General features: G+C 47.9%; 1 protein-coding gene across 1 annotated transcript in view; it reads left to right on the top strand.

Annotated features, from left to right (window-relative positions):
* Positions 1 to 27,407, top strand: part of WDR19 (WD repeat domain 19) — a 164,683-nt gene that overhangs the window by 13,846 nt on the left and 123,430 nt on the right. Inside the window, exons 2-7 of the mRNA XM_075333830.1 lie at positions 664 to 755; positions 5,674 to 5,739; positions 5,833 to 5,958; positions 14,746 to 14,861; positions 16,643 to 16,758; positions 20,784 to 20,864. Of these exons, the coding sequence (XP_075189945.1) occupies positions 664 to 755; positions 5,674 to 5,739; positions 5,833 to 5,958; positions 14,746 to 14,861; positions 16,643 to 16,758; positions 20,784 to 20,864 (597 nt within the window). The remainder of the gene's footprint in view (positions 1 to 663; positions 756 to 5,673; positions 5,740 to 5,832; positions 5,959 to 14,745; positions 14,862 to 16,642; positions 16,759 to 20,783; positions 20,865 to 27,407) is intronic.

Below are 27,407 nucleotides of genomic sequence, written 5' to 3'. Positions count from 1 at the left end.
TCGGACCCCTACCTACTTTCTAGATAATTAGGGTTCCCCACCACTGAGACCCCCTACGATTGCCAGAATGAGGGGGGGACCTTTTGTCCTGTGTTTGAATAGAGCATAAACTGCATGCTCAACCACCGCTCCATTCATTCTTAGAGGACTGCTGGTAATTTGGACCTCAAAGGGTTATTCCCATATTTATAAGTCATCACCTGTCCATGAGATGGGTGATACCTTGCTGATGAGTGGGGGTCTGACCACTGGGACCACCACTGATTCCAAAAATGTGGCAATGCAGAGCCTCATCTGAATGATGGCTGGTGGACGGACATGTGCACCTCCGTTTTCTTGGTGTTTATGGGCCTGGTGGAAATTGCTGAGCGCTGTTCTTGACCATCTCTCACCGTCCCTTAGAGAATAAGTGGAGCAATTGTGTTCATGTCCAGGCTGCTCTATCCAGATGGTCCTTTGCAGACCCCCATTCTCAGTGGGGTTCCCAGTGTCAGACCCCAGCAATCAACAAGTGATCACTTATACTATAGACGGGTTGTAATATCTAAACATTGGAATAACAGTCTAATAAGAATTGCTTGTCAGAATCCTGAACTCCAGTATCACTGACCACCTTGCACTTTTTGCTTACCATAATATAAATGTAACACTTCTGTTTTCCAGCGAGTGTTTTCATTGACAGAAAAGGGACTGCTCGGACATCCCATCCAGTACGTGTGGCAGAAGACCTTAGGGAATTACATAGTAGTTACCGGGTAAGCAGATCGCTCTTATATGATTCTTTTATTTTTCTTCTACTGTTCTTTTAGGCTAGTTTCACACTTGCGTTGAACGGCATCCGTTGCATTGCGTTGTGTGACAGATGCAACGGATGCGTTGCATATAGTGGCACAACGGATGCAACGGATCGTACAAAACAACGGAATCTGCTCTTCTTTTTTTCTTTACAGTTTTACCGGCGGCAGACAATAGTGAACGATCAGCTGATCACCCGGCGGCCGTGCGATCAGCTGATCGCTCTCAAAAGCCGGATGCCGGGCGCTCAGCTGATCGCTCTCAAAAGCCGAGCGATCAGTTGAGCGCTCTCAAAAGCCGGCCGCCGGGCGATCAGCTGATCGCTCTCTAAAGCTGGCCGCCGGGCGATCAGCTGATCGCTCTGAAAAGCCGGCTGCCGGGCGCTCAGCTGATCGCTCTCAAAAGCCGAGGGATCAGCTGAGCGCTCTCAAAAACCGGCTGCCGGGCGCTCAGCTGATCGCTCTCAAAAGCCGGCCGCCGGGCGATCAGCTAATCGCTCTGAAAAGCCAGGCGCTCAGCTGATCGCTCTCAAAAGCCGGCCGCCGGGCGATCAGCTGATCGCTCTCAAAAGCCGGGTGCTCAGCTGATCGCTCTCAAAAGCCGGCCGCTGGGCGATCAGCTGATCGCTCTCAAAAGCCGGCTGCCGGGCGCTCAGCTGATCGCTCTCAAAAGCCGGCCTCCGGGTGATCAGCTGATCGCTCTCAAAAGCCGGGCGCTCAGCTGATCGCTCTCAAAAGCCGGCCGCCGGGCGATCAGCTGAGCGCTCTCAAAAGCCGGCCGCCGGGCGATCAGCTGATCGCTCTCAAAAACCGGGCACTCAGCTGATCGCTCTCAAAAGCCGGCTGCCGGGCGTTCAGCTGATCGTTCGGCGACCGAGAGACATAACGTTTCTGTGATTAAAAAAGAAAAAAGATGAGCATGCGCAGTGAAAACATAAAGGATTCCGCCGCTCAAAAAACGTTACATGCTGTGTTCCTTCCGTCCGGCGGAAGCAACGCAGCGTCGCCCAGCGGAAGCAACGCAGGTCCATTAGTCGCAATCCGTCATCCATACAAGTCTATGGGAAGCAGCGGAATCCGTTAACGGATTCCGCTGTTTTCCAAAACGGCGGATTGCGACTGAAGGAAAAAAACGCAAGTGTGAAACCAGCCTTATTTGATAACGTTCTATCAGGACATTTTTGCTACTGCTCCGTTTATCATCAGGTGGTTTAATACTAACCTGGAAGGCTCTTGATAATCTCAGACTCCATCCTCTTATCCTGCAGGAACCTTCCGCAAGATGCAGCCTCCTACACCATGTATTACTTTCACACTGAAGATTTGGGTGACTGCTTTTGTAGAGACACATCAACATTAAATAGTTTTCTTTAGAAAGTCATTACTTGTGGACCACCCAGTATCTTGAAATGTTGGGCTGGACTGCACATGACTCCACAATGATGTTTTAGAACATTGTTCCAGAGGCAGCAGCTGCGCAGAAATCAGGAACCTGAAAGAGCGAAAAGTCAGCTTTCACATGGCTGGACTCCTGACAGAGAAGGCAGAAATGGTTTATCTCTGTCTTCTTGATCCCTATGTATACAATGCTGTACCAGCACCATCTAGATAGTATAGGAAGCACTAAGGCTAGGTTCGCACACTGCGTCTTTTTGACGCTGCGTTTTTGTGCGTTTTTGGTCGCTAAAAACGCACAAAAACGCACCTGCGTCGAAAAAACGCATCAAAAAACGCATGCGTTTTTGCCGCGATTTGGTGCGTTTTTGGCTGCGTTTTGCTGCGTTTTTGATCTCTGCGTTTTGCTGCATTTTTCCAATGCATTGCATGGGGGGAAAACGCAGAAAAACGCAGGAAAGAACTGACATGTCCATTTTTTTTTTTTAACTCAAAAACGCAGGTAAAAAAAACAGATGTGTGCGGACAGCAAAAATGAAAACTCATAGATTTTGCTGGGGAAGCAAAGTCCCGCAGTTTTGAGGCCAAAAACGCACCCGAAAAACGCGCAAAAACGCTGCGAAAAACGCACTGTGCGCACATAGCCAAACAGTGCTTCCTTCTCTGGACCCAGAAATGATGTGATTATTACTGAGTGTAGGGAGGCAGCAGGAGCTGCAGTGCAGTCAGGATGCTGAATTTGTCCTTTTACTGGGACTAATGTGTCAGCCTCAGTTACAGGGAAACTCAGCAATGCAAATAATATAATTAAAAGTTGAAAAAACCCCCAAAATAAATAAATGAAAAAAACAGCAAAAAGAAAAACAATGTCAGTCCGAATAACTGTTTCTAACCCCATGTCCTAGAAAAAGCCCCACTTATCCAATATATAACAATCATTTTTCTAGAAGAGTAATACAATATAAAATGTATTTTACTGCCCATTTGTAGTTGTAAGAAAAATATTAATAATTAAAAAAAAATTGGGAAAAAAATGGGAAAAGTAGAGAAAAATTACCCCCCACATATAGCAAAAATAAGAGACATAGCAAAAATAAGAGGGATATATAAGTTGAATCACCAATGAGAAAAAAAATTATAGAACTCTTATAACCGTATGTATGAGAATAAAACTCAGAAAACAAAAAATGTGCCTGGTCATCAACTGGTTAAAGAATTGGTCTCGGCACCACATGAAAGCTTATTGGATTCTATGGGTACTATGAAATACGGCTGTTTTGGGGGATAAACCAGATACTTTGTTAGTTATTTAGAAAGGTCTCCAGTGGTGATGAGTGAGCACTGCCATGCTTATTTGGTCCTTACTCGTAATGAGCAGTTGGATGTTCGGATGGGAATAACTTGAGCACCCGAATATAATGGAAGTCAATGCAGTACTGAAACATTTTTCCGGAGGATTTCCTGGAAGACTGCTCGAGTCCCTCATTGACTTCCATTATACTCGGTTACTCAAGTCCCGCACATCTGAACATCCAGCTGCTCGTTACCAGTACTGAGCACCCGGGCATGGTAGTGCTCACTCACCACTAGTTACAAGTACCGAGCACCTGAGCATGGTAGTGCTCACTCACCACTAGTTACAAGTACCGAGCACCTGAACATGGTAATGCCCGCTCATCACTAGTTACAAGTACCGAGCACCTGAACATGGTAATGCCCGCTCATCACTAGTTACAAGTACCGAGCACCTGAACATGGTAATGCCCGCTCATCACTAGTTTCAAGTACCGAGCACCTGAACATGGTAGTGCTCGCTCATCACTAGTTACGAGTACAGCGCACCCGAGCATGGTAGTGCCTGCTCATCACTAGTTACAAGTACTGAGCACCTGAACATGGCAGTGCTCACTCATCACTAGTTCCAAGTTCCAAGCACCCGAGCATGGTAGTGCCTGCTCATCACTAATCTCCAGCAGTAAATGGTGGTTCCATGAGAACTTTAATGTTTGTCTCTTTTTCCATACCTGGATGTGGAGAATGTCTTCTTCCTATATTGTCTGCAGATTCTACATTGTGATTCTCCAGAACGGCAGTTGTGTGATTAGTTTTCATAAATACATTATAACTAACTAGCTGTACTACCCGGCTTTGCCCGGGTTAATAACTGCTGTTAACAAAATAGAATGTATTAACAAAAATGTATTCTGCACACAAAAACCACAAAACAAATAGATAGAAATGTAATTATTAAAAGGCAAAAACTAAGCTAATAGAAGCATTTCACAACATATATTTCAACACCACAGATATTCCACACAGATTTAACTAAATTGGCCAAGTAATTGGCCAAGCCATCTGTCTCTTTCCAGATCTGTCTCTTTCCCCGTCTGTCTCTTTCCCCTTCTGTCTCTGTCTGTCTCTTTCCAGGTCTGTCTCTTTCCAGGTCTGTCTCTTTCCAGGTCTGTCTCTTTCCAGGTCTGCCTCTTTCCTCGTCTGCTTCTTTCCTCGTCTGCCTCTTTCCCCGTCTGCCTCTTTCCCCGTCTGCCTCTTTCCCCGTCTGCCTCTTTCCCAGGTCTGTCTCTTTCCCAGGTCTGTCTCTTTCCCAGGTCTGTCTCTTTCCCAGGTCTGTCTCCCCGTCTCTTTGTCTGTGTCTTTTCCTGTCTGTCTCTTTCCCTGTCTGCCTGTCTTTGTCTGTCTCTATTTCTCTGTCTCTTTCCCCGTCTGTCTCTATCAAGGTCTGTGTCTTTCTCTATCTATCTTTGTCTGTCTCTTTGGCTGTCTCCTCCTATCCCTGTCTGCCTGTCTCTGTCCCTGTCTGTCTCTTTCCCCATCTGTCTCTTTCACCGTTTGTCTCTGTCTGTCTCTTTCCCTGTCTGTCTCTCTGTCTGTCTCTGTCTGTCTCTCTGTCTGTCTCTCTGTCTGTCTCTCTCTATCCGTCTCCCAACCGACATCTTATTACCTCACATATAAGCTTCTTATACTATGAATGTCTTTTGTTCCTATAGCAACCAATCACAGCTCCTACTAATAACCTGTAGTTCCAGTCTCCATTTACTTTAATGGAGGCATGGTTTTTGGAGAGTAACTGTAAAGCGTGGGTTTAAATTTTCTTGTCAAAACATAGTCTATGACATTCCCTGGGTCACATGAGGTGTCTGTGCAAAATTTCGTGATTGTAAATGCGACGGTGCGGATACACTTTTCATTTCACTTTTTCCCCATTATGTAGATTGGTTGCAAAATTGATTGGTAAATTGGAACGCGCGGGGTTAAAATTTCGCATCACAAAATAGCCTATGACGCTCTTGGGGTCCAGGCGTGTGAGTGTGCAAAATTTTGTGGCTGTAGCTGCGACGGTGCAGATGCCAATCCCGGACATACATACATACATACACACATACACACACACACACACACATACACACATTCAGCTTTATATATTAGATATAAGTAATATGTCGCATTCACCCTCCTATTCCCGCAGAGTGGATCACACTGTTAAAATCTATGACCGCCATGGACAGAAGAAGGATGAGATTAACCTACCAGGGTGAGTGACGCTACAAGACTGGTAACATCGTACTTCTGTGTTGGCTAGATTTACATTTTTCTTTTTATTTTAATTTCTTCTTATTTTTTTTAGCGCATGTTATTCTATCGACTGGGACAAAGATGGCAACGCTCTGGCCATTGTTGCTGAGAAATCCAGTTCCATCTACATGTGGGATCCTAATACTTGTAAAACCAGCCAGTTAGACAGCGGCATGAGGTAAGGGGGCATCTGGCAGTCTCCGGCCATTCCTTTACTGCACTATGTTGCCATATGCATGGGTTTTACCAGGGACATTCAATCTACAAGAAAGCTTTACATACAAGCAGATTTTACCTCCATGTGACGTCTGTGGATAACATATGGACAGCACATTGACCAATGAAGTTAATGTGGATTTCCTCATTTTTATACATCCGTTTTCCAGACAGATCCTCAGAGAAATTAAAAAATGCCGTGAGGACACAAACTGGATTTGACCTTTTACTGTTTTTTACATTGTTGTGTAAAAACCAAACATACAAATGACAATATAGAGGTTGTTATCAGATGTAAAATGGACAATTATATATTCTCTCCTGAACCCGGCCACAGGGGGAAAAAAACGCTAATTTAGCTGTATGAAGTAAAATGGCACAAACTAGCGAATATTGTGCTATCCACAAGAGTGGGGTGACAGGGGGGCTAGATTTGTTATAAATCCATTACTTAAAGCATATATTGAGGCATTTGCTTTTGAACACCATTTTTACCAAGAGGTAAAATCTACATAAAAATAAAATTAATAAAGTTTTTATACTTTACCTAATTTGTTGGTATAGAAATGTCAGCATTCATGGTGTATGCTTTCACACCAGTCTGATGGAGCATGTCTTTGGTGCGGGCGCGCCGATTTGTTGAACACATAAGTGATCCTTAATAAAAAAACAAGCAAACAAAAAAAGCCTCTTGTTAACTTTGCCACAACTCCTGATGAAGCACAGTATTGGTGAAACGTGCGTCGAGGTTCCTGTGCTCCCTCTTTCCTTCTTGCCCAAGTTTCATCGTCATCAATATGTTAAATCGTATGGACAACTTAAAGGGCTTATTGTATACAAACTTACCTACATATATACAGTATATATATCATCTACCATCCAATATATCTCTCACGGCATATATTTACATTGATATTAATTTATTATCATGTTCCCTATGGCCGGTATTTGTACTGTGGGGGGTGTTGTTCCTCTCTGTATTAGAGGCTTTCTGTGGACGATCTGCCCCCCTCCTCCTCATTTTCTGTCTGTTTATTCTGATGTCTCTCCCTAATCATATATTAAAATTTCAAGCAAGAATTTTTTTAATTGTGGATTTATTTAATATATGTATTTATGTTTATTGCCTTATCCCTCTTTTTTGTGTCTTTTTGATCAGATGTTGTATTTCTAATGTATGACCAAAAGGCTATTTTGTTATACACATTTTTATTTCCATTGTGTGTATTGGGAATAACACAAAATAAAGACATAGAAAAAAGGCAAATTGGACATCATTTCACATAAAACTTCAATAATGGTCCACACAAAATTATTGGCACCCTCAACTTAATATATGGTTGCACACCCTTTGGAATAAATAACTGCAATCGATCACTTCCTATAACCATCAACAAGCTTCTTACACCTCTCACCTGGAATTTTGGACTCTTCTTTTGCAAACTGCTCCAGGTCTGTCTTATTTGATGGCGCCTTCTTCCAACACCAATTGTCAGATCTCTCCACAGGTGTTCAAAGGAATATAGATCCAGACTTATTGCTGGCAACCTCAGGACTCTCCAGCGATTTGTTTCCATCCATTTCTGGGGGTTTCTAGAAACATGTTTGGGGTCATTGTCCTATTGGAAGACTCATGATTTAGGATGCAACCAAGCTTTCTGACACTGGCCAGTACATTGCAATCCAAAATCTTTTGGTAATCTTCAGATTTTATGCTGCCTTGTACACAGTCAAGGCACCCATTGCCAGAGGCAGCAAAACAACCCCAACACATCTTTGAACCTCCACCATATTTGATTGTAGGTACTGTGTTCCTTTCTTTGTTGGCTTCATTCTGTTTTCAGTACACAGTAGAATGATTTGATATATCAAAAAGCTCTATCTTGATCTTATCTGTCAACAAGATGCTTTTCCAGAAGGATTTTGGCTTTCTCACATACATTGTGGCAAACTGCAGTATAGCTTTTTCATGTCTGTGGGGTCCTCCTGGGTATCCTGCCATAGTGTTTCGTTTCACTCAAATGTCAATGGATAATTCACGCTGACACTGATACATCGTGAGCCTGCAGGACAATTTGAATTTCTTTGGAGCTTGATTGGGACTTCTAATCCACCATCTGAACTATCCTGCGTTGCAACCTTTCATCCATTTTTCTCTGCCATCCGCATCCAGGTAGATCAGCTAAAGGGCCATGGGTTGTAAACTTATTGATTATATTGTTCACCCTGGACATAGGAACATCAAGATCTCTGGAGATGGACTTGTAACCTTGTGATTCTTTATATTTTTCGACAATTTTGTTTCTCAAGTCCTCAAACTGTTCTCTTCGATTTCTGTTCTCCATGCTTAGTGTGGCGCACACAGACACACAGAGCAAAGATTCAGTCAACTTCTCCCATTTTTATCTGGTTTCAGGTGTGATTTTCATATTGCCCACACCTGTCACTTGCCACAGGTGAGTATGTATGAGCCTCACATGCTTGAAACAAAGTTGTTTACCCACAATTTTGGAAAGGTACCAACAATTTCAGCCCATTTTTGAGATTTTGTGTGAAATTATGTCCAATTTGCCTTGTTTTTCTCTTTTTTTTTTGTTTGTTTTTTTTCTCAATACAAAGAAAGGAGATATGCTTGTGTATAAGAAAACATGTGCAATTGCAATTATTTTATCGGAGAAATACTTAATTTCTTTGTCGCTCCATTGGGAGACCCAGACAATTGGGTGTATAGCTTCTGCCTCCGGAGGCCACACAAAGTATTGCACTTTAAAAGTGTAACCCCTCCCCTCTGCCTATACACCCTCCCGTGCATCACGGGCTCCTCAGTTTTATGCTTTGTGTGGAAGGAGGCACACATCCACTCATGCATTCTCAGATTAGTTATATCGGTTGGAAGAAAAGAGGACCCCCACGGGGCCCCCGGCATGTTCCCTTCTCACCCCACTATGTCGGCGGTGCTGTTAAGGTTGAGGTACCCATTGCGGGTACAAGGCCGGAGCCTCATGCCGTTTTCCTTCACCATCCCTTAGTGGCTCTGGGAGAAGTGGGATCCTGACCGGTCATCCATTCACTGGGACCGGGGCTCCCTCTGCAGCCCCTGTGGGAATCTGCTGGACAGGAGTCTATTTATCCTCAGGGACCGGGCCCTGCATCTATAAGGTACTCTGTGTCCCCATGGGGACTGTGCATGGAGCGCCTGCTTCCCGGACGCTACAGCAGCTGCTGATTTGTGAAGACCGGGGGACTTCCGCGCCGACCGCGCCTGCTTGTTGGCTGCGGTTTTAAATTTAGTCCCCGGCTTCATCGCAGCCTAGTAGCAAAAATCCCGCCCCCGGACCTGCCTGTCAGGAATAAGGGCGGGACGGGCGGCCTGATGTCGGCTGTGAGGGCAGGAACATCCTCGATGTGTCCTCCCCCCTCACTGATCACTGTGGGGACTCCAGATTCCCGCACTTTTCTAGCACCGCCCACGGCTCCACTCCTCCCCTGAGAGCTCTGGCAGCCATGTTTTTTGGCATTCTGCCGGTGGAGGATTATCTGAGAAGAGCTCTGCAGCTCTGGGAGACCTAAGGCAGGGAATCTGGAGGACACACACTCCGCTTTTTAGCGGTCGGTAAGCCACACCGGTCACCCGGTGCTGGTCCCCCCCAGGGTGCCGGAATAGATACGTGTTTATATGCATATTTCTGTTCGGTCGGGCTGTATACCCCTTCCCATATACCCTCAGTGATCACTCTCCTAGGACACAACAGCATGTCGTCCACAAGGAGCAAAGGTGCTAAGGCACAGGGTTTTTTTGCAACCTGTACCTCTTGTAGGGCTATGTTACCTGCGGGTTCCACCTACCCTCACTGTGAGCAATGCTCGACCCCTGTTTCGCTTGCTCAGCCGGAGCCTAGGTCACTAGTGGACCCCTCAGCTCATGTAGACCCAGGCGGCAGGGACAGAGTTTGCTGCGTTTGCTGAGAAACTCTCTGAGTCACTTTCACAATCCATGGCTCAGTCTATGGACAAATGGTCTGCCAAACTGCTGGAAGCTTTGCAGTCCAGACCGGTCCTTACACAGGCCCCGGTCCCCATTAGCTCGTCGCCTCCAGGCCCCTCTCGCTCCGCGCCGCAGCGCGCTCCCAGGTTGGGCCCTAGGTCCCACGCGGAGGAATCCTGCCCGGAACACAGTCCCAGACAGACTAAGCGGGCCCGCTGGGAATCTTCCCCGACTTCATCACGCTGCTCGGGTTCCCAGCTCGAGGACTCTCTGGAGGACGAGGCGGACGTCGCAGCTCAGGGCTCTGAACCTGACGTTGCACTTAATCTTGATACACCTGAAGGGGACGCCTTAGTAAATGATCTTATCTCGTCCATCAACCAGGTGTTAGATCTGTCTCCCCCGCCTCCACCTGTAGAGGAGTCGGCTTCTCAGCAGGAGAAACACCAGTTTCGGTTCCCCAAACGTACACGCAGTGCGTTTTTCGATCACTCTAACTTCAGAGATGCTGTCCAGAAGCCCAGAGCGGTTCCGGACAAGCGCTTTACTAAGCGCCTTACTGACACACGTTACCCCTTCCCTTCTGATGTAGTTAAGTGTTGGGCTCAGTGTCCCAAGGTGGATCCTCCAGTCTCTAGATTAGCGGCTAGATCTGTGGTGTCGGTTGCAGATGGCTCATCGCTAAAAGATGCCACTGACAGGCAGATAGAGCTCCTGGTGAAATCCATCTATGAAGGTCTCTGACTTCTCAAGCGTCAGCTTTTTCTTCCTACGCCATGAACGCAGTCCTGGACTCTGCTAGCCGTACAGCGGTGGCATCCGCTAATTCTGTGGCAGTCCGCAGGGCCATGTTGCTGCGCGAATGGAAAGCAGACTCGGCCTCCAAGAGGTTCTTAACCGGTTTGCCGTTTTCTGGCGACCGATTGTTTGGCGAACAATTGGATGAGATTATTAAGGAATCCAAGGGAAAGGACTCTTCCTTACCCCAGTCCAAACCTAAGAGACCTCAGCAACGGAAAGTCCAATCGAGGTTTCGGTCCTTTCGTCCCTCCGCCAAGCCCCAATCCTCTTCATCCAGCAGGCCGGAGAAAGGCCAGAAGAACTCCTATGCGTGGCGGTCTAAGTCATGCCCCCAAAAGGCCACCGGAGACGCTGCCTCCAAGGCGGCCTCCTCATGACTCTCGGCATCCCCGAACAGCATCCTCGGTCGGTGGCAGGCTCTCTCGCTTTTGCGACGCCTGGTGGCCACACGTTCAAGACCGATGGGTGAGAGACATTCTGTCTCACGGTTACAGGATAGAGTTCAGCTCTCGTCCTCAGACTCGGTTCTTCAGAACCTCTCCGCCCCCCGCTCGGGCCGAAGCACTTTTTCAGGCAGTGGACACTCTGAAGACAGAGGGAGTTGTGATCCCTGTTCCCCCTCAGGAACAAGGTCGCGGCTTTTACTCCAACTTGTTCGTGGTGCCAAAGAAGGACGGATCTTTCTGCCCCGTTCTGGACCTCAAACTGCTCAACAGACATGTGAGCACCAGACGATTTCGGATGGAATCTTTCCGCTCGGTCATCGCCTCGATGTCACAAGGAGACTTCCTAGCATCGATCGACATCAAGGATGCTTATCTCCATGTGCCGATCGCACCCGAACATCAACGCTTCTTGCGTTTCGCCATCGGGGACGAACACCTTCAGTTCGTGGCATTGCCTTTCGGCCTGGCGACAGCCCCACGGGTGTTCACCAAAGTTATGGCATCCGTTGTGGCGGTCCTTCACTCTCAGGGCCACTCAGTGATTCCCTACTTAGACGATCTCCTAGTCAGGGCACCTTCTCAGGTGGCGTGTCAACACAGCCTTACAGTCGCTCTGGCGACTCTCCAGCGGTTCGGGTGGATAATCAACTTCCCAAATCCCAGTTGACACCGACCCAATCACTGACTTACTTCGGGATGGAGTTTCATACACAGTCAGCGGTAGTCAAGCTACCGCGGGACAAACAGCTTTCTCTACAAGCAGGGGTGCAATCTCTTCTTCGGGGTCACTCATACCCCTTGAGGCGCCTCATGCACTTCCTGGGGAAGATGGTGGCAGCGATGGAGGCAGTGCCTTTCGCGCAATTCCATCTGCGGCCACTCCAATGGGACATTCTCCGCAAATGGGACAGGAGGTCGACTTCCCTGGACAGGAACGTCTCTCTGTCCCTTGCAACCAAGACGTCTCTTCATTGGTGGCTCCTTCCCAATTCTCTATCGCAAGGAAAATCCTTCCTACCCCCAACCTGGGCTGTGGTCACCACGGACGCGAGCCTGTCAGGGTGGGGAGCGGTTTTCCTCCACCACAGGGCTCAGGGAACCTGGACTCTGGTAGAGTCCTCCCTTCAGATCAATGTTCTGGAGATAAGGGCAGTGTATCTAGCCTTATTGGCCTTCCATCGGTGGCTGGAGGGCAGACAGATCCGTATACAGTCGGACAACGCCACTGCCGTCGCATACATCAACCATCAGGGCGGCACGCGAAGTCGTCAGGCCTTCCAGGAAGTCAGGCGGATTCTGCAGTGGGTGGAAGCCACAGCCTCCACGATCTCCGCAGTTTACATCCCGGGCGTGGAAAATTGGGAAGCAGATTTTCTCAGTCGTCAGGGCATGGACGCGGGGGAATGGTCTCTTCACCCAGACGTGTTTCGAGAGATCTGTCGCCGCTGGGGAACACCGGACGTCGATCTTATGGCGTCACAACACAACAACAAGGTCCCGGCCTTCATGGCACGGTCTCAGGATCACAGAGCTCTGGTCTGGCGGCGGACGCATTAGTTCAGGATTGGTCGCAGTTTCGCCTGCCTTATGTATTTTCTCCTCTGGCGATGCTGCCCAGAGTGTTACGCAAGATCAGGTCCGACTGTCGTCGCGCCATTCTCGTCGCTCCAGATTGGCCGAGGCGATCGTGGTACCCGGATCTTTGGCATCTCACGGTGGGTCAACCGTGGGCGCTTCCAGACCGCCCAGACTTGCTGTCACAAGGGCCGTTTTTCCATCTGAATTCCGTGGCCCTCAACCTGACTGTGTGGCCATTGAGTCCTGGCTCCTAGCGTCTTCAGGATTATCTCAGGATGTCATTGCCACTATGAGACAGGCCAGGAAACCTACGTCCGCCAAGATCTATTACAGATCTTGGCGGATCTTCTTATCCTGGTGCTCTGATAATGGTTTTTCTCCCTGGCCGTTTGCCTTACCCACTTTTCTTTCCTTCCTCCAATACGGAATGGACAAGGGTTTGTCACTCGGCTCTCTCAAGGGACAAGTATCGGCGCTCTCCGTATTTTTTCAAAAGCGCCTGGTCAGGCTTCCGCAGGTCCGCACGTTCCTGCAGGGAGTTTGCCACATAGTCCCACCTTACAAGCGTCCGCTGGAACCCTGGGACCTTAACAGGGTGCTAACGGCTCTTCAGAAACCACCTTTCGAACCGCTGCGGGATGTCTCTTTATCACGTCTTTCGCAGAAGGTGGCATTTCTAGTGGCAGTTACATCACTCCGAAGAGTGTCGGAGCTTGCAGCGCTGTCATGCAAAGCCCCCTTCTTGGTTTTTCACCAGGATAAGGTGGTTCTGCGTCCTGTCCCGGAATTTCTCCCTAAGGTGGTATCCCCTTTTCATCTCAATCAGGATATCTCCTTACCTTCATTTTGCCCTAATCCAATTCACCAATGTGAAAAGGATTTGCACTCCTTGGATCTGGTGAGAGCACTCCGTTTCTACGTGTCTCGCACGGCGCCCCTGCGTCGTTCAGATGTGCTCTTTGTCCTTGTCGCTGGCCAGCGTAAGGGTTCCCAGGCTTCCAAGTCAACCTTGGCTCGGTGGATCAAGGAACCGATTCTTAAAGCCTACCGTTCTTCTGGGCTTCCGCTTCCTTCAGGGCTGAAAGCCCATTCTACCAGAGCCGTGGGTGCGTCCTGGGCATTGCGGCACCAGGCTACGGCTCAGCAGGTGTGTCAGGCTGCTGCCTGGTCTAGTCTGCACACTTTCACGAAACACTATCAGGTGCATACCTATGCTTCGGCAGATGCCAGTCTAGGTAGGCGAGTCCTGCAGGCGGCGGTTGCCCACCTGTAAGAGGGGGCCGTTTCGGCTCTTTTTATCGAGGTATTCTATTCCCACCCAGGGACTGCTTTTGGACGTCCCAATTGTCTGGGTCTCCCAATGGAGCGACAAAGAAAAAGGGAATTTTGTTTACTTACCGTAAATTCCTTTTCTTCTAGCTCCTATTGGGAGACCCAGCACCCGCCCCTGTTCCCTTCGGGCTGGTTGTTCTTTTGTGTACACATGTTGTTCATGTTGAATTGTTCTTTTGGTTCATGTTTCAGTTCTCCGAACATCCTTCGGATTGAATTTACCTTAGACCAATTATAAGTTTTTCCTCCTTCCTGCTTTTGCACCAAAACTGAGGAGCCCGTGATGCACGGGAGGGTGTATAGGCAGAGGGGAGGGGTTACACTTTTAAAGTGTAATACTTTGTGTGGCCTCCGGAGGCAGAAGCTATACACCCAATTGTCTGGGTCTCCCAATAGGAGCTAGAAGAAAAGGAATTTACGGTAAGTAAACAAAATTCCCTTCTTTCTGGAAACATGTCAAGGGGCCAACACTTTTGGCCATGACTGTACAAGGTTTACATGCAGAAAGATTTGCCTGAGGTTGATGTGGATAAAACCATGATGTGATCAGGATGATTAGTTTTTACAGTCTCAATGTTTATACTTAATATTTTATATTTTACATTAGAGATCAAATGTCTTTCCTGCTCTGGTCAAAGACAAGTTCATTGCTCGCGGTGGGGACATCGAAAGGAAACCTGCTGGTCTATAATCTACAAACATCTAGAAAAGTGCCCGTCTTGGGTAAGCTGCTGAAAAGGATCTAGTTTAGGACAATGTATGTAATGTATGTAGGCACCAGTCTAAATGCAATTAACCCCTTTGGCGTCACAGCCATTTTTGGCCTTTATAACCATTTTTTTTTATCACTTTTATTTATTGTCACATTCTAAGAGCTATGACTATTTTGAGGGCGTTTGGGCAAAATAGTTGTATGAAGGCTTGTTTTTATCTAGGATGGGTTGTATTTTTTTTTAGTTGCATCATTTTGGGGTATATACAACTCATAACTTATTAATAAACAAAAAAATAACTTTTTCCAGCACAATGGATGACTATGACTCAGGGCAAAAGTGATAACTAAGTGGTTTGGTGAACAAAACGTTGACATTTTGGGTCCATTACCCGAAAACTCCCCAGATCTCAATGCCATTGAAAACCTGTGGACAGCAAAACCTAAAAACTGTTATTAAACTCCAAGAACTGATTACACAAGAATGTGTTGTCATTAGGGATGAGCCGACCCGTGGATGTTTGGGTTCACTGGGTTCTGCCGGACTTTAGGTATAAGTTTGGTTCCATATCCGAATTTAACCCTGAACCCCATATAAGTCAATAGAGACCCGAACTTTGGAGCTGTTAAATGGTAGTAGTTAGGGCTAGTGGGCTGCAAGAGGAAGCAAAATGGAGATAAGAGTCGGACAGTCACCCTGCAAACATGTGGATATGGAATAAATTAGAAAAAAAAGTGACATCTGGTCCCCCCTATTTTTGAGAGCAAGCCAGGGTAAAGCAGACAGCTGGTGACTGGCAATATCAGGCTGTGCAAGCCTATAGTTATTTGTCCTGCAATGTCCATCAAATCCTATGATGCCTCGTTCTGAAAATGAGCCTTGAATGGGCAGTCCCGGTCAGCGGCAGGCACAGAATTTCTCATGCTCGTGAGAAATTCTATACCTGTCGCTGACCAGGAGTGACCTATGGAGCCCCGTTCTTAGAACGTGGCTCCATATTATTGGATGGATGTTGTGACATTAAACTATTGGATTACGTCGTAACTTCGAGGATTTTTTTAAACTAAAAAATTGGTGAACGAGGGATCGTGGAGGAGTGTTTATTCAAATAAACTATTTTTTCTAATGTTTTATTTTGTCCAGTTACTGGGTTAGTAATCTGGATGTCTTTAATACTAACCCCTGAGCTTGATACCATGTGTCAATTCACAGCTCACATCATCTACAAAAATATTACCCCGATTGCCACTCACCAAGGCAATTTGGAACAGCCGGGCAAGCACCAGAATTGGCACATCTTATGGTGGTGCCACTGCTGGGGTGGCTGCACGCTGGTATTTTTAGGCTGTGAGGAGCCAAATAACTATGAGCCTTCCCAGACTTATAATACCAGCCCCCAGCTGTCTGCTTTACCTTACCTCGTTATTTAAAATGGGTGGACCCTATGCCGTTTTTTATAAATTACTTGTTAGTTAAACAAGGCTAAAAACACCCTTTAGTGTCCCATGAAAGGCACTAAAGAATACAAATGTACAATACATAGGTGGGGGGACTTTGCTTTTATCAACAGGACAGTGTGTGCCGAGCATTGCCTCAGCAGGTCCTATATAGACCCAATGACGCAATGCGGCCATGTGAGTTATCAGCATGGTTGTGATGGCTGCAGAAATGCTCACAGCCAAAAAGCTTGATTAACAGATCTACCATCTTTTTTGGTGCATTTAATGAATAATTATCTTTTTTGTAGTCACGTGCAATCTTCCAATGATTGTAATGTGTTATTTTCTGCAGGGAAGCACACCAGACGCATCACCTGTGGTTGTTGGAGCTCCCAAAATTTACTGGCTCTTGGAGGCGAGGATAAAATGATTACCATCAGTAATCAGGAAGGAGACACAATCCGACAAGTAAGTCACAAGTATCCTACATATGTTCCTATCATCAAGATGATAATTTATACTACACCGAGTTCCAAATTATTATGAAAATTGGATTTAAGTGTCATAAAGATTTCATTTTGTTTTTTATTTCCAATAATCATGGATGATATTGTGTCTCAGGGCTCTTTGGATCACTGAAATCAATCTCAAACTCCTGTGATAATTAGTTGCCAAGTGGCTCTAATAAAGGAAAACTACTTAAGGCCCCCTTCACAAGCATGTGTCTCCGGTACGTGCTAGGTCCGTGCCCGCATGTACCAGAGACATAGGCACACATAAACCCATTAAAATCAATGGGTTTATGTGCACGCACGTGTGCAGCCTTTGGCCCGTGCCTCCATGTGGAGCACACGTGAGCCTGTGTGCTCCACACGGATGCATATCCGTTTTTCTCCGGCAGCACGGGTGTCACGTAGCCCGCACACGTATCACACAGATGTAGTGTGGATGCGGGCCCACGTGACACGTGCCGGAGAAGCACACGTGTCATGTTAAAAATAAAAGAACACAAACTCACCTCCACGAGCCCTGCAGTGACTGCCGCGGCTGTCGCCTGCATCCGTCCCCCAGTGAATTTGAACAACGAATCTTCTTCACTGGGGGCCGGAAGCAGCGTCAGCGGGGCATGGCCTGTGCCGGACACTGTCAGTCAGCACCACAGACAGCTCCGGAAGAAGCAGGTAGGGCGGGGCTTTCCGTTCTCCGTGTGTTATTACGTATAACACACGGAGAACACACGTAGTGCCATTAACACGGCACACGGAGGGGAAAACGCACCTTTGACACGTCCGTTAAACACGTGCGTGATTTTCATGGATGTGTGAAGGGGGCCTAAATGGGTTTTTCAACAAAGATAAAAATATTCAATCAATAGATCTTGGAATAATAATAAGTTCCACAATTGGATGTGTTTATAAAAAATGTTCCTGTGCTGAGATAATCTTATATATGTGCCCCTGCTATGTGCTGTGTAATGGCTGTGTCTGACTGTATAGGGACATGGTCTGATCATACCACAGCTCCTGAGGCGGGGAGGATGCAAACAAGTATAAACATTATAGCATGAGATCACAAATAATTCTTTCTTTGAGGTAAAATATTTTTTTTAAAACAGACAGAGAAATGTTTTACCTCACAATAAAAATCGGCTGTGATCCCGTGCTATAATGTCTTTATACTTTTTTGCGTCCTCCCCAGACCAGGAGATGTGGTATGATCAGACCATGTCCCTGTACGGTCAGACACATCCATTACACAGTACATAGCAGGGACGCATATATAAGATTATCTCAGCACAGGAACATTATTTATAATCACATCCAATTGTGAAAATTATTATCATTCCGAGATCTATTGATTAAATAGAAATTTAAAATTAACTTTGTTGGTGTATAAAACTCCTTTTAAGAAGGACATTCCAGCTTATTACTCACGCCATGGGGTATAAAGTCATATGGGAAAGAAAAAGGATCTGTCTGCTGCCAACACGTTGTAAAACATTACCTATTTCATGAAAACATAAGCTTGATCATCGTACTGTGAAGACATTTGTGGCTGATACACAGCACAGATGGGTTCGTGCAGATAAAGGCATAATGTCTAAGGTTTCTGCCAGATAAATTAATGTAATTAAAAGAGCAGCTGCTATAATATTATTCTAAAGCAGCAAATACCTGTTCAGGTATTTGAAACTGATGGTGCCTCTGGAGTCCCGCGACCCTCAAGGTGTAGGACCGTTCAGAGGATGCAGTTGTGTATAAACCTACTGTTTGGTCCCCTCTAAAGCGCTCACAAGAAAACTGGTTGCATTGGGCCCAGACATACATGAAGACTAATTTTAAAACAGTCTTGTTTACTGATTAGTGCTGTGCAACCCTGAATGGTCCAGATGGATGGAGTAGAGTATGGACACCATGTCACAACAAGGCTGTGCTGTCAGCAAGGAGGTGGTGGAGTGATGTTTTAGGCTGGAATCATGGGCAGAGAGCTAGAAGGTCCCTTATGGGTCCATGAAGGTGTGAAATTGACCTTGGAACAGTATATAGCATTTCTGACTGACAACTTTCTGCCATGGTACAAAATGAAGAACCGTGCCATCCATAGAAAAATCATCTTCACGCATGACATTGCACTGTCCCATGCTGCAAAGTCGTTGGCTGCTAAGGGCATAAAAAGAGAGAAACTCATAGTTTGACCAGCAGCGTCCCCTGACCACAACCCTATTGAGAACCTTTGGAGTATTGTCAATCAAAAGATCTTTGAGGGTGGGAGCAGTTCACATCAAAAGGGCAGCTCTGGGAGGATATTCTGACATCTCACAAAGAAGTTCAACCAGAAACTTTTGAAAAAGTCACAAGATCAATGGATACAAGAATTGTGAAGGTGATCTCAAAGAAGGGCTCCTATGTTAACATGTAATTTGGCCTGTTAGATGTTATTGAATGGAAAAGCTTTGATTTCAGTAGACGTGACCTCTCAATGCTGCAAATTCAGTAAATGACCATTTTGATTTGATTACAACCTATTAAATGTTTGGAAACAGTTTTGCATAATAATTTGGAACACTGAATTTTGATTTCTTTCTTAGTTTTGAAAAAAAATATTGTCATCATTGGGAGTTTTGTCCAATAACATTGTATTTATACTCTAACAATTGATGATTTGAACATTGTACTGAGTCATTTACCTCAAACATTTAGGAAAATCAGAGTAAAATATAATTTGCATAATAATTTGGAATGTGTTGTGTATTTTTCAATTCGTTCTTGCTTTTGAATGTATGGAAACATATTCATGAGGACATAGTGAGATGAAAATGGCTCAGCACCTTCCACATATACTCTCTTCTCAGGGTACATATGACATGTCTGGACACAGGGGTGTGCATTTATCCTAAATCTTAACGGGGTTGTCCAGTCACAACATATTTATGACCTATCCATAGGATTTGTTGATATCACATTGGTAAGGGTCTGACAATTGGTACACGAACTGATCAGCTATTATTTACTCCTACGGCAGCAAGATGTAACCATAAAGTGCAGCTCCTTTTAACGTGTACTTGACGCTGCCAGCTGCTGCAGAACAGCTTTTTAAAGGGAGATTTTGTGCACTACCCAACAGTGGGTGCTACACATTGGATGAAGAGCGTTTTGCAACTTCAAAGGGTTTGCATCCCGCTGGTTGGTTGATTGCTTAGTGTGCCAAGTGTCAGACCCCCATCAATCTGATATTAATGACCTATCCTATTGATAGACAAAAAAAAGACAGCTGCACTCTGAAATGCTAAAAAATGCAAACCATGAATGTAACAATATAGACCTGCATTACTGCTAAAGGAAATCTAAGAAAAAATTGAGATATTCAGCATACAAAAATGGCCATTTCTATGTCTGCCCAGTTACCACGTAAAGGCATCTCTCATATTACTGGGAATTTACACTGAACTAAAGCCTCTCTCTGGGTTAAAAACCTCCATATGTATGAGTGAGTATGAGTGAACCTGCTATAGAGAAAAAAGTCACCTGTGGCTAATGGGGTAGGGGTGCACAGTCAGAAGGCATGACCCCATAATCTAGACAAAAGACTGACGGCTCTCCCAACACTGCAATGTGAACAGGTGCATAACTGAAAATGACATATAATGACAAAAAGTGCAGCTGTCTTTTTTGTCATTATATGCCATGTACAGTTATGCAACTGTTCACATTGCAACTTTGGGTCTGCTGTCAGGCTTTTTGTCTATCCTATTGATAGGTAATCGATATATCGTGATTGGACAACCCTATTTAATTATGCAACATGTTTCTTTAGTATATAGACATATACAGGGGATGCTGGGGGCCGTCTGGGATTCAAATAGAGTTGTAAAACTTTTCATTCAATTGGAGACTTCAGCCCAAATATCCTCCAGTAATCATATAAGGTGACATTTTAGGGCAAGTGTTTTCATTTTAATATATCAATAACTTTTCTTTTTCTATGCTGTGCAGACCTCGGTGCGGATGGAACCAAGTGACATTCAGTTCTCAGTGATGAAGACGGATGAGCGGGCGTCACCCGGAGAAAGCACTGTAATGTCCAGATATCTTGTCTAATCACGTTGTATTGACTGTTCTATAGTTATCACCATTTATACAACTGGAAGGGGGATGGGTCAGCTTGATTTCCCATTAAATGCTGCTCTCCTATTAGCTGAATTGCTTCGACTTGTTAAGGGGTCAGTTCAGGTGCTACCGTATTTTTCGGCGTATAAGGTGTGCTTCACACACAGCGAGCTCGCTGCCGAGATCGCTGCTGAGTCACGCTTTTTGTGACGCAGCAGTGACCTCATTAGCGATCTCGCTGTGTGTGACACTGAGCAGCGATCTGGCCCCTGCTGCGAGATCGCTGCTCGTTACACACAGCCCTGGTTCGTTTTCTTCAAAGGCACTCTCCCGCTGTGACGCACAGATCGCTGTGTGTGACAGCGAGAGAGCGACAAATGAAGCGAGCAGGGAGCAGGAGCCGGCGTCTGGCAGCTGCGGTAAGCTGTAACCAAGATAAACATCGGGTAACCAAGGTGGTTACCCGATATTTACCTTAGTTACCAGCCTCCGCCGCTCTCACGCTGCCTGTGCTGCCGGCTCCGGCTCTCTGCACATGTAGCTGCTGTACACATCGGGTTAATTAACCCGATGTGTACTGTAGCTAGGAGAGCAAGGAGCCAGCGCTAAGCAGTGTGCGCGGCTCCCTGCTCTCTGCACATGTAGCTGCATTACACATCGGGTTAATTAACCCGATGTGTACTGTAGCTAGGAGAGCAAGGAGCCAGCGCTAAGTTAAGCGGTGTGCGCTGGTAACTAATGTAAACATCGGGTAACCATACCCGATGTTTACCTTAGTTACCAGTGTCCGCAGCTTCCAGACGCCGGCTCCGTGCAAGCACAGCGTCGCTTGCACGTCGCTGCTGGCTGGGGGCTGGTCACTGGTCGCTGGTGAGATCTGCCTGTTTGACAGCTCACCAGCGACCATGTAGCGATGCAGCAGCGATCCTGACAGGTCAGATCGCTGGTCGGATCGCTGCTGCATCGCTAAAGTGTGAAGGTACCCTAAGACGACTGTGTGTATAAGACGACCCCCAACTTTTCCTGTTAAAATATAGAGTTTGGAATAGACCGTATATACTCGAGTATAAGCCGAGTGCCCATTGTTTAGTTATGTCCCCTACAGTAATGTGCCATTGCTTAATAATGTCCCCTGCAGTAATGTCCCCATTGTTTACTAATGTGTCCTCTAGTAATGTGTCCTGCAGTAATGTGCCCATCCTTGCCCCCCCCTCCCTTGTAGTAATGTGCCCATTGTTTAGTAATGTCTTCCTACTGGTTACATTCTTGTCCCCTATTATGCCGTGGTTTACACACAAAAATTATTCTCACCTCTCCTCCGTTCCCGTGGTGTCCTCAGCTGCTTCTTGCAGACCACAGGCACATAGACACCTCGGTGATCTTGTCCGGTGCATGCAGCTGCCGCTGCAGACTGCCATCATGGCTTTACTGCAGTTGAATGCCTTTGTGGCACCATAAAGCATTAAATGGCAATAAAGCGCTGACAGCAGCGGCAGCCCCGTGTATGGAATGCGATCATGGAGGAGTGCTTACTGTAGATCGCAGGCACATAGACCCCTCCATGATCATGTCCAATACACAGGGCCGCTGCTGCTGTCAGCGCTTTACTGCAGTTGAATGCTTTGCGGCGGCGCCATAAAGCATTCAACTGCAGTAAAGCCATGACAGCAGACAGCAACACCATGCATCGGACGCGATCATGGAGGGGTCTATGTGTCTGCGGTCGGCAAGAAGCACTCCTCCCTGAACGCATCCCATTGACGGGGATGCCGCTGTTGCTGTCAGCACTTTACTGCAGTTGAATGCTTTACGGCGCCGCAAAGCATTCAACTGCAGTAAAGCCATGACGGCAGACGGCAGCACCGTCCACTGCCCTATAAGATGACACCTGGTGTATAAGACAACCCCCAACTTTTGAGAAGATTTTCAGGGGTTAAAAAGTCGTTTTATACGCCGGAAAATACGGTAGGTATATATGATGAAATAGATGCACACAGGTAACCTGCTGCCTCAAGGTAACAATTCATCTCATCAAAGTTGGCTTTCAGCCACTCATCGCCAGTGTTGCTTCATTTAGCACTGATGAAGAGATCTGACACTAGAGATGTTGCTGCTTGTCCTAGGATGAATTGCCCTTGGACAGTACCTTGAAAATATAGCATGGGTTATTTCTTTGTCGCTCCATTGGGAGACCCAGACAATTGGGTGTATAGCTTCTGCCTCCGGAGGCCACACAAAGTATTACACTCAAAAGTGTAACCCCTCCCCTCTGCCTATACACCCTCCCGTGCCTCACGGGCTCCTCAGTTTTATGCTTTGTGTGGAAGGAGGCACACATCCACTCATGCATTCCCATTTTAGTCAGCAGCAGCTGCTGATGTTATCGGTTGGAAGAAAAGAGGGCTCCCACGGGGCCCCCGGCATGCTCCCTTCTCACCCCACTACGTCGGCGGTGCTGTTAAGGTTGAGGTACCCATTGCGGGTACAGAGGCTGGAGCCACATGTCGTATTTCCTTCACCATCCCTTGGGGGCTCTGGGAGAAGTGGGATCCTGAGCGGTCATCCAGGTACTGGAACCGTGCTCCCTCCGCAGCCCCAGTGTGGAATCTGCCGGACCGGAGTATTTTCTTTATCAGGGACCGGGCCCTGCATCTGTCAGGTACTCTGTGTCCCCATGGGGACGGTTCATGGAGCGCCTGGCACCCGGACGCTGCAAGGGCTGCTAGGCCGTGAAAGCCGGGGGACTTCCGCGCCGACCGCGCCTGTTTGTCGGCCGCGGTCATAAATTTAGTCCCCGGCTTCAGTTGCGGCCTACTTGCAAAATCTCGCCCCGGACCTGTCTGTCAGGGTAGGGGCGGGACAGCCGACCGGACGCTGCCTGGGACACACAGCGGCTGCTGATCCGTGAAAGCCGGGGGACTTCCGCGCCGACCGCGCCTGACGTCGGCAGTGAGGGCCGGAGCATCCTGTATGCTTCCTCCCCCCTCTTTGATCACAATAGGGACCCCAGATTCCCGCACTTTTTCCTGGTGCCGCCCACCGCTCCACTCCCCCTCTGAGAGCTCCAGCAGCCATTTTTTTCAGACATTCTGTGCTGGAGAATCATCAGGAAAGAGCTCTTCACCGCTGGGAGACCTGGAGCAGGGAATCTGGAGGACACACACGCCGCTTTTTAGCGGTCGGTAAGCCACACCGGTCATCCGGTGCTGGTCCCCCTGGGTTGCCTGAATAGATACGTATTATATATCTTTATATATATATATATAGATCTCTGTTCGGCCGGGCTGTATACTCTTCCCTTATACCCTCTGTGATCACTCTCCTGGGACACAACAGCATGTCGTCCACAAGGAGCAAGAGCGCTAAGGCACAGGGTTTCTTTGCGACCTGTACCTCTTGTGGGGCTATGTTGCTTGCGGGTTCCACCTACCCTCACTGTGAGCAATGCTCGACCCCTGTTACACTCAGCCGGAGCCGGGACCACTTGTGGGCCCCTCGGCTCAGGTAGACCCCCATGCTACCACTGTCCATGCGGCAGGGACAGAGTTTGCAGTGTTTGCTGAGAAGCTCTTTGAGTCACTTTCACAATCCATGGCTAAGTCTATGGACAAATGGTCTGCCAAGCTGCTAGAAGCCTTGCAGTCCAGACCGGTCCTTACACAGACCCAGGACACTGTTGGATCGGCGCCTCCAGGTCCCTCTCGGTCCACGCCGCAGCGCGCTCCCGGGGTGGGCTCTAGGTTTCACGTGGAGGACTCCTCCACGGTCCACAGCCCCAGACCAGCTAAGCGGGCCCGCTTGGAATCATCAGCTTCATCACGCTGCTCAGGTTCCCGGCTGGAGGACTCGCTGGAGGACGAGGAGGAGGTCGCAGCTCAGGGCTCTGACCATGACGTTGCCCTCAACCTTGATACACCTGAAGGGGACGCCTTAGTAAATGATCTTATCTCGTCCATCAACCAGGTGTTAGATCTATCTCCCCCGCCTCCACCTATAGAGGAGTCGGCTTCTCAGCAGGAGAAACACCAGTTTCGGTTCCCCAAACGTACACGGAGTGCGTCTTTCGACCACTCTAACTTCAAGGATGCTGTCCAGAAACCCAGAGCGGTTCCAGACAAGCGCTTTACTAAGCGCCTTGCTGACACACGTTACCCCTTCCCCTCTGACGTAGTTAAGGGTTGGGCTCAGTGTCCCAAGGTGGATCCTCCAGTCTCTAGATTGGCGGCTAGATCTGTAGTATCGGTTGCAAGATGCCACTGACAGGCAGATAGAGCTCCTGGTGAAATCCATCTATGAAGCCACGGGCGCGTCCTTTGCCCCGGCTTTTACAGCCGTGTGGGCACTCCAAGCTATCTCGGCTTGTCTAACCGAGATTAATGCGGTCACACGTACTTCTGCTCCGCAGGTTGCGTCTTTGACTTCTCAGGCGTCGGCGTTTTCTTCATACGCCATGAAGGCAGTCCTAGACTCTGCTAGCCGTACAGCGGTCGCATCCGCTAATTCTGTGGCAGTCCGCAGAGCCATGTGGCTGCGCGAATGGAAGGCAGACTCGGCTTCCAAGAGATTCCTAACCGGTTTGCCGTTTTCTGGCGACCGATTGTTTGGAGAACGATTGGATGAGAGGGAAAAGACTCCTCCTTACCCCAGTCCAGACCGAAGCGACCTCAGCAACGTAAGATACAATTGAGGTTTCGGTCCTTTCGCCCCTCCGCCAAGTCCCAATCCTCTTCGTCCAATAGGCCGGAGAAAGGTCAGAGGAACTCCTACGCGTGGTGGTCTAAGTCACGCCCCCAAAAGGCTGCCGGAGGCACTGCCTCCAAGGCGGCCTCCTCATGACTCTTGGCATCCCCGAACCGCATCCTCGGTCGGTGGCAGGCTCTCCCGCTTTTGCGACACCTGGTGGCCACATGTTCAAGACCGATGGGTGAGAGACATTCTGTCTCACGGTTACAGGATAGAGTTCATCTCTCGTCCTCCAACTCGTTTCTTCACAACCTCCCCCCTTCCTGCTCGGGCCGACGCACTTCTTCAGGCAGTGGCCGCTCTGAAGACAGAAGGAGTTGTGATTCCCGTCCCCCCTCAAAAACAGGGGCGCGGCTTTTACTCCAACTTGTTCGTGGTGCCAATGAAGGACGGTTCATTCCGTCCCGTTCTGGACCTCAAACTGCTCAACAGACATGTGAGAACCAGACGGTTTAGGATGGAATCTCTCCGCTCGGTCATCGCTTCGATGTCACAGGGAGACTTTCTCGCATCGATCGACATCAAAGATGCTTATCTCCATGTGCCGATCGCACCCGAACATCAACGCTTCTTGCGTTTCGCCATAGGGGACGAACACCTTCAGTTCGTGGCATTGCCTTCGGCTTGGCGACAGCCCCACGGGTTTTCACCAAAGTCATGGCATCCGTTGTGGCGGTCCTACATGAGGCGCCTCATGCACTTCCTAGGGAAGATGGTGGCAGCGATGGAGGCAGTGCCCTTCGCGCAATTTCTTCTACGCCCACTCCAATGGGACATTCTCCACAAGTGGGACAAGAGATCGACTTCCCTCGACAAGAATGTCTCTCTTTCCCTGGCAACCAAGACGTCTCTTCAGTGGTGGCTTCTTCCCACTTCTCTATCGCAGGGAAAATCCTTCCTGCCCCCAACCTGGGCTGTGGTCACCACGGACGCGAGCCTGTCAGGGTGGGGAGCAGTGTTTCTCCACCACAGGGCTCAGGGGACCTGGACTCCGAGGGAGTCTTCCCTTCAGATCAATGTTCTGGAGATAAGGGCAGTGTATCTAGCCCTATTGGCGTTCCATCAGTGGCTGGAGGGCAGGCAGATCCGTATCCAGTCGGACAACGCCACTGCAGTCGCCTACATCAATCACCAGGGCGGCACTCGCAGTCGTCAAGCCTTCCAGGAAGTACGGCGAATTCTGCAGTGGGTGGAAGCCACAGCATCCACCATCTCCGCAGTTCACAGAGCTCTGGCGGCGGATGCATTAGTACAGGATTGGTCGCAGTTTCAACTGCCTTATGTGTTTCCTCCTCTGGCGATGCTACCCAGAGTATTACACAAGATCAGGTCCGACTGCCGCCGCGCCATTCTCGTCGCTCCAGACTGGCCAAGGCGGTCGTGGTACCCGGATCTGTGGCATCTCACGGTGGGTCAACCGTGGGCCCTTCCAGACCGCACAGACTTGCTGTCACAAGGGCCGTTTTTCCATCTGAATTCTGCGGCCCTCAACCTGACTGTGTGGCCATTGAGTCCTGGCTCCTAGCATCGTCAGGGTTATCTCAGGATGTCATTGCCACTATGAGACAAGCCAGGAAACCGACGTCCGCCAAGATCTATTACAGGACTTGGCGGATATTCTTGTCCTGGTGCTTTGTGAATGGGTTTACTCCCTGGCCTTTTGCCTTACCCATTTTTCTTTCCTTCCTTCAATCTGGAATGGACAAAGGTTTGTCACTAAGCTCTCTCAAGGGACAAGTATCGGCGCTCTCAGTATTTTTTCAAAGG

This window comes from Anomaloglossus baeobatrachus, chromosome 1 (assembly GCF_048569485.1).
Source record: "Anomaloglossus baeobatrachus isolate aAnoBae1 chromosome 1, aAnoBae1.hap1, whole genome shotgun sequence".
NCBI lineage: Eukaryota > Metazoa > Chordata > Amphibia > Anura > Aromobatidae > Anomaloglossus > Anomaloglossus baeobatrachus.
This window is presented reverse-complemented; position numbering and strand designations above follow the sequence as displayed.